Here is an 8,160-nt window from a genome sequence, read left to right on the forward strand (position 1 = left end):
ATAAAAGAATGTATTTATACTTAAGAGTACGATACACTTACATCCGCTAGGGTGATGTGTAAAGTAATATATACACGGGAGAGCATAAGGGGCCTTTACACCCAACACTGCCTTTGAGGACTTGATAGGCCACTGGGCAACCGACGTGCACCCTTTATCAAATGCCATGGCCTCTCTAGGATGACCCCTTAGACTCCCTTGGTAAGATAAACATTGCTTCTGTAGTCTTGGTAGGTCATTGAACAGCCACTGTGTACCCTTTGTTCAATACCCTAGCTACTTTGGGGTGGGATATCTTGGGATAAAAGCAACAAAATAAACAAAAATACACAAAACTTTGAGTTGGCCTTCCTTTCTAGCTCGGTTTTTGGCCCTGACAAGGGTGTTGAGCTAAAATAAGCATTACATACTAAATTAGCCTCTTGAACGACCCCAAAAATGATTAATTAATAAAGACCCTAAAATGATGTGTGGTTTGAGAGAGTTTTACAAAAGTGCATGGTATGAGGTCTTGAAACTTTCCATAAATAGATAGGTTGCCCCTCCATTCAATATAATCTTGTTTTTGAAAGTTTCAAGACCTCTAGCTTCGCTGCCCACACCCCATTCACGAAGGACATCTAAGTCGAAGCTGTCCATCACTGCCTACACCTATCCATTGCCTATTTCCAACCTCTTTGCAGTTCTCACCCCCAAGAGTTGTCACAAGTTTCCATTCAGCTTCTAGTACCTTGCGTTTCAGCATGGTGGAATCATCGCCTATGTTTGCTACTCCACCATTATCCCCAGTTGCAGGCTACCTATCCAGAAGGTTGGGTTTTGTACCAACAAGCTGCATTTGACACTTTTCCTTGAATTTATTACTCCCTACTGCTCTTCAGCCTGTCGCCTTGCTCCTGGAGGCTGTGTTTGCTGCTTTTTACTCTCTCATGCATGTCCAACACTGATTTGGCACCACTATCTGCTGCATTTGCTGATATCCAACATCTTGGAGGCTGTCTTGCTGCATTTCGGGATCCGTCAAGAGTACGACACACTCTTCTACTCATCACCTCCGCCTTGATCCTCAAGACACGAGTTTGGGAGTTTGGGATACAGTTTCCATTCCCTGCACAGTTTGTTTGCTGCATGAGCATTGTATATTCAGTATTCTATCATTCATTTGGATTTCCACTGTTCATTGTCTCTAAGTTACCCTAACCCTAACCGTGTTATGTTGAGTTTATGCTTTGTCGTAGGCTTTTATTTATGTTTCTGCGTTAGGGTATATCTCTTCACAGCCCATGGGTTCTCTCTGCTAACCAAGACTCTACATGTGGTCCAAGATGATACCCAGTGGACACTACGGCTCATCCATCCTGCACTTTTCTTCTGTTCATTGGAATCAAGAAGACAAGTTCTACTCAATCAGCTACAGGGCATGCCTCTCTACATGGACCTCCTTCAAGATGCTTTTTTTGTCGTAATTCCTTTTCAAGTTTCAATGAAGGAGAGTGGCTCAGCTCAATTCTGAAGAAAATCCTATACCAGAAATACCATAAAAAGCTCATGTTGAAAAAAAGATCAGTAGGTTAAACTAGGGCTATGGATGAGTAGCACTAACATTGAGGAAGAAAAAAGAGGAGAACAGAATTATATGCACAAAGAAGCTTGAGCTGAAGTGACATGTCATAATAGATGCCTCGTGTTTCAGTCAACAAGCCTCAGTGATAATCCTGGAAACGTATATTCATTCTTTTAGTCAACATGCCAAATGTGATTAGCATTAATATGAAACACTCGTTACAGAATGGCATATCTTCAATATGGACACGATACAGTGAGCCTTACCTGCAGACACACTGAAAAAATACTCCCACTTGAGAAAGAAGTTTGAAATAAGGTTGAAAAAACTTCATACTGGGTGAGAATATATTTGTTCTGTTTTTTCTTTGGTCCTTGGATGCACCTCTCTGACTGGAGAAATCTGCAGATTACAAGGATTTTGCATAACAGGCTGCAGACAATAATACAATTCATGGCCGATTGTAATAGGTTGCTGGCCAATACGAGAATTTGCAATAAAATCTTGAATGTTGGAAGCCATTCTCAATTTTTCCAAATATGGCCACAAGACATCATTTAAGTAAGTGTCGTTATTCTGACCATCAAATGCCTCAGGAAATATACAATTGTAAGGATTATTCATACAAGCTTTGTATGGAGAATCATCCACCAAAATTGTATTATAACAGCCTAAATTAGGATAAAAATGTTTCCAAACATGAGACAGGGGCTTGAAATCAGCAGGGACACAAGTTTTATCTGGTCTCACCATGCCCTTATGTCGATAGCACTTCTCCTGGCTCCAAAGCATGAAAAAGGGAAGTTTCTCACCTGCATGCTCCTCCAGTAATGCACGAGTCTTTAGAAGATTTGCAGGGGTCATTGTAGACCATATGCCAACATGAAAGAAGCAAAATGCTTTCTTCAAAAAGTCCACACAGCCTGGTCTGAGCTGAATCCACTTCTTCATTGCTTTCTCTACACCTGGTAAGTGAGGATTTTTATCCCACCGCTTTATAAGTACACCATTCAAGTCAAAGATAATATACAGCTCATCATGATGCCTCAGGGCCAGCTGCACCTGTAGAAACAATAACATTTAACCAAATCATAAGTAAAAGCCTCTGACAAATATCACCAATAGCCACTGATAAGTAAAGACAAGGTGCGTCTATATCCATGTCAAAGACTGAAGGACTCTTAATTTGGGGTTTCCTAAACCCTCCAAATTTGCAAATATCGATCAAAATAAGCACTTGGTAAGGCTCAGTCTGCAAACAGATTTAGAACAACAAGAGATCTGGGAGCCTGAAATATGTTTCACCTAGGGTAAAATCAAAATAAAACAAATATACAGATACTCCACTTGATATAACCCCTAGACGTGCAGCATATGTACTCCAAATTTTATAAGAAAGACACAATGTGCAAGCAAAGGAGCAAGATCAATGTGGCTATGAGAAAAGAATCTACAAGTCTGCAACATGACAAGATACAACTGCCATCAGCATCATGCAGAGAAGTAACAATTGTAACCTCCCATTTCATTGAATCCAAGGTCTCCACAATGTGATGCCAAAATATTAGCATAGGAGCCTCAGAGTAGTGTATACAGGCAAAACCAAATGCGCACCCCATGAGATGAACAAAGAGTGGTTCAACTAGTGTGAATGTGCCAATAACCTTTAACGCCCTCTCTCAACTCATAAGCGATCACCAATGAGAGAGAGAGGGGACAAGAATCAAGATGCAGTCCATCAGATAGACCTCAATAAGTTGCACCATGAATCCAAATGCTGATGAAGTGATGCACTGACAATGCTCAAAAAATAGTGCCCATTAAAAAAGTGACCAAAATGTGGACACCAATCCTTTTTGGGGTTGTCAGTGCAAAACCCTAAATGACGTGTCTAAACTGAGGAAGTGATTTCTCAACATCTCTCTCTCTCCCCTTCTGCCTTGCACCTATCTCCACTCTCACCTTGCACTTGTCCTCGCCCTCACCCTACCCGTGCACCCTTGCCCTACACCTGTCCTCGCCCATGCCCTACCCTACACATGCACCTACCCCTACCTCACCCTACCCTACACCTACCCCTGCGCTTGCCCTACACCTGTCCCACTCCATCCTGCACCTGTCCCGCCCTGCACTTGTCCTGCCCTGCATTGCACTTGCCTCGCCCTTGCCTTGCTTGGCACCTACCCCCACCCTTGTCATGCCCCTGTCCCGCCGGCGTGCACCTACACCAGTCCCTGTCCTGCCATCCTGCCCTCTGCCCCGCCCTATACCTTTTCTGCCACGCCCCCTCCCTCCCTCCCTCCCTCCCTCCCTCCCTCTCTCTCTCTCTCTCTCCCCCCCCCCCCGCCTACACGTTCCCTGCTCTGCAGCCTGCCACCTACTCTTAACTTCTCCCACCACTTGCTCTGCCTGCCCTCCTTGTCGCAGACCCACCCCTCTGCTCCAGAATACCAGCAGCGTGACGTGCTGAGAGGAGACTCCAACCAAGAAGACCAAGGACACAGCAGAATGGATGATAAAATTAAACAATTGGAAGAATGGTGAAAAGATAGGCTCCAATAAAAAAAAGAGGACGATGGACAATAGCATCACAAGAGCCCAATGCAGTCCATACTTAAAAAGGAGCAGCTGAGCATGAAGATGGAGGTAAGAGGCATCGAAGCAAAGGAAGGCAGCACTCTCATTATAGGTGGAGCAGCTCAAGGCTGAAATCATGGAGATAAAAAATCAGGCACCAAGTGAGGGGCTGCAATTACAGCAAATATTCAGCAACTAAAAAAGTCAGTCTCCACACTTAAGAACTGCCCCAAAGAGAGGGAAATATCAGGGGAGCCCATCATAGCATTGAAAGAAGAAATGATCAAGAATTTGGAAGGTCAGCTTGAAGCCAAGCAACAAGGCTAGGTGGAGGTGGTTAAGAAACATGTGAAAAAGGAAGTGAAAGAAAATTGCAACCCAATGAATGTATCTGACCTGCTAGCTGACACTTCACATAGGCTGAAAAAAAGCTCACTACACCCATCAGCCCTTATAAATCAGCCTGCTGTTCACCGTTCTCATAATGATTTAATTGTAAATGTTTGGCCACCCAAGCCTCAGGCAAACAACAATTTTGAATTCTTCTTACTAAGCACCAGCCTCACTAGTGTATCCACTTGCCACTAAAAGAAAGGCACTCTAGTGAAGTGACCTGCCAAAAGATGTAAGGTAAAAAGAAGAACCAACATTCTTGGCATAAGAGCACAGGCAATTGAAGGGGGCGGGGGCGGGTGTATACTCTTTCTTGGAGTTTGGCAGCTAGGTCCCTTTCTCCTTGTCAGAGGAGGAAAGACTCTGTGGCTTAGTGTGTCCCCCCTAACCACTTCCCCCCCTTTCCCAACAACAACTATGATGATAATGTATATAAAAAGAAAATCTGTTATATCAACCCTCTACAATGGGCAGCCTAGAAATTCATGTTCCTGCTGTATTCTGCACCCATGCTGTGGAGTCTTTGTAGCCCTTTGGGCCTTTTTAGTGACTGTACAGGCGCTCTTTCTTAGCCCATTCAGCATCTTTATCCATCCAGGCTCTCCCATGTGTGTGTGTGTGTGTGTGTGTGTGTGTGTGTGTGTGTGTGTGTGTAACAGACAGAGACAGAAACACACACACACACACACAGTCTGAGTGACAGCATTAAGATCCTCTCAACCACAACAGAGTGAAAGATTGCCCAAATTTGTGGACCAAAAGTGGAAATAGGTTTACACTATGAGGGACAAAGGCATCACCTTGCCAACCACAACGCTCCAGATTCGTGACAAATGGTGTGAAAAAGCACACTCAAATAAGTCTTCATGGAAGATAGACAAGGCAGCACTGTATTTGCTGGCCTTGGACTTGACTACTGGGTTGCAATGTTCTTGCAGTCATGGGCACATTACTTGCTACTTTAGATGTATACAACATAAAAAGTTAGCCTGTTAAGCAGCTAAACTCTAACGGTAGAGAAGCAGCATAAATTAAAAAATCATTGATTTATATATGTTTTCTTGCAACTTCAAATGCTTACCTCTCTGTATAACCCTTCACCTAAATGGGTGGTTGAAGAGGAAGCTCCGCCTTCAGAAGACCACTTCATTTTCTCACTCTTGACAGGATTTCTGGTTAGAGTACCCTCTACATGTTTGAAGCATGATTGGCCTAATCTTCCTTGCCTTTGATCTTTCCGCCTAACGATCTTTTTCACTTTCCTTGGCAAACCCTTGAAATGCCACATCTGATCCTGCTCGCTTCTAATTTCCAGCAATCGTGTCTCACTTGAATGTGTCTGCTCCACGAATTCATTCCCCCTTCCATAACTGCACTTGGATTTTTTCTTACCAAAACCTGTTTTCTCACATGGTTTCTCCAACTCATGCAGATTAGTCTTTTCTGCATTGTTCAAAATTGCCTCAGCTTTGAATCCTTCTCTATTCCCTATATAACTTTCTAAATTTACAGAAACAGCACTTGCATTTCTATCATTAGTATGCAATTCCAATGGCAAAGCTATCACAGATCCTGAAGCCTTTGCAGATTCTTTATGCATGGTTTGACCTTCCTCCTTCAACTCACCAGTAGACTGAAGATAGTCAGCACTAGTTTGATTGGCCTTCCCTTCTTTGAATTTCTCCAGAGAGAGCAAATTAAGCGCAACATCATGATCGTCGAGGTCAACAATGACACATGTAGATACTTTCTGCAACTTAAGTACCTGACTGTCTACTTGAAAAGGTTCAAGACCTAAACCATCCTTATTGTATTCACAAATTTGTGATCCATGTTTTATTACTTGAGAAAGATGTGCTGATTCAGCTATCATTGTGATGTGAACACCAGTACTCGACCTGATTTCACCCACATCTGCCAGCCCAATCAGCTTGCATCCTTCTTGTGCAATGCCATGCTGTCGCCCATGTTTCTCAAGCCTGGTATCTTCAATAACTAAGTCAATACATTCATTGCCTTTCATTTTATCTTCCCTCCCAGGTACCACCGATGATTCTGTCAAGGCTCCCTTCTTCATCATCCCAGCATTTACTTGCTTTCTACTGCAGTTCTCAGTTAAAGAACCCTCAAAATCCGCTACCAGCAGTTTGTAATTCTTTGAAGAATCAGGACAACTGTTGACCGGAGATTCAGTTGAAGACTTAACCGGGTAAGAAACTAACTTTAATTCCACATTTTCAGCCATAACATTGGTAGATGAATCTTCTGCTTTCTGTGCATACTGCCACCAAGGTTCCTGATCGTTAACCACTAACAATTCAGTCCTCATCTTTATTTTGTCATTGCCATTAGCCTGAGTGCTGGTCATGGACACAATGCTTTTCTTTCGTGCATCACCAAAGCCATTGCATTCGGCAGGTGCGACAAACTGCTTATCCTCTTTCTCTGAATGATTTCCTATGCCAATTATGGTTTCTGGCATTTGCAATGCAGTATCGTGACCACTCAACATTTCTGAAACATTGTTTGGACTTGCTCCACCTGTTTCTACGGTGTCCGCACTACATGAAGACCTGTCAGGGCAAGACATCGCCATGTCCTCATTCGTCATGGTAGATGCATATTCCTGTATCTGCAGAGTATCGTTAGATCCTGGATCTTCCTTCTCCATCAACGTCTCGGCCAACTCCATGATGTTGTCAGCTGTGTTCCTTTCCGCATCGTGCTCAGTGCAGGGTGGTGCCATGTGCTCGTGACGATGCTGGGATTGCATCTCGGGGTTACTATTCACGTGAGGAAGAGCCATCGATTGCAAACGGAGAGGGGAGGCACGGGAAGGTCTATGGAACAAGCCATGCGAAAGGCGATGCAGCGAATTTGTTCTTCTGACGTCATGATCTCCATGAGAGCAGCCGCTGCTGCGAGAGGCGGGCAAGGAGCCTGCTGTGCGCTGGAGCCGATACAACAGAGCAATGGGGCGAGAGCCTCTCATCCTGGAACCTCATGATCAAAGGGCACGCCTCGAACACGCGCTGCAATTGCAAAAACCAAAAGAAGAAAACGAAGAATGCAGGTTTGTTGTTTGCTTCCTCTCCCTTGAGAAGCCCAAATCTAATCTATACTTCTAGAGTCCCTACCATACTAGCTGGCCAGCCACGCCCACGAATATCACTCTGTATGGTTGGTATCATTGCGGGGAAGCACCCACGGTATCGCATGATTATTTCCCTTTGCTTATAAAAAAATCATACAAGGTCTATAATGGTGTTTAATATCTTTTGTGAGCAAAAAGAAGTAGCAATGCTTTCATGCAGTTGATTTCCTTTACTCTTCACAGAAAATAATTTAAGGCTTATAATCGTGCTTCGAACAATTGGCATCGTTGTGAAGCTCTTGAGCCTGCACTTCCTTCGCTTCATATTTGTGTTGGCTAAGGAGTGCTTCTCTTTGCTCACACGAACCCTCCCTCCCCCCCCCTAAAAAGAGCAATTCAGTTCATCCACAACAAAAGATGCACTCTATTACAATGATGTATCTACAATCAGTCCTAAATTGACCAATTACATTGCAATGCAAACTTGCTTACTTGTATCTCGTTATGAAGCTCACACAGTACATCCAATTGT

At 43.6% G+C, this 8,160-nt stretch overlaps 1 protein-coding gene across 1 annotated transcript; it reads right to left on the minus strand.

Annotated features, from left to right (window-relative positions):
• Positions 1-1,764: 1,764 nt before the first annotated feature.
• LOC148038156 (uncharacterized) lies at positions 1,765-7,669 on the minus strand. The gene is made up of 2 exons (XM_087669664.1): positions 5,616-7,669; positions 1,765-2,626 (listed from the first exon to the last, which is right to left on the minus strand). The coding sequence occupies exons 1-2, from the start codon at positions 7,524-7,526 to the stop codon at positions 1,895-1,897; spliced, it is 2,643 nt and encodes an 880-aa protein (XP_087525790.1). The 5' UTR covers positions 7,527-7,669; the 3' UTR covers positions 1,765-1,894.
• Positions 7,670-8,160: the final 491 nt, after the last annotated feature.

The sequence above is a fragment of the Lygodium microphyllum genome, chromosome 3 (assembly GCF_053477565.2).
Source record: "Lygodium microphyllum isolate KBCC chromosome 3, Lygodium_microphyllum_v1.1.10, whole genome shotgun sequence".
In the NCBI taxonomy this organism is placed as follows: Eukaryota; Viridiplantae; Streptophyta; class Polypodiopsida; order Schizaeales; family Lygodiaceae; genus Lygodium; species Lygodium microphyllum.

Coding starts and splice junctions, on each gene's coding strand:
- LOC148038156 (XM_087669664.1), bottom strand. CDS start 7,526: ATGAGAGGCTCTCGCCCCATTGCTCTGTTGTATCGGCTCCAGCGCACA. Junction 2,627..5,615: donor GTGAAGGGTTATACAGAGAG/GTAAGCATTTGA, acceptor TTGTTTCTACAG/GTGCAGCTGGCCCTGAGGCA.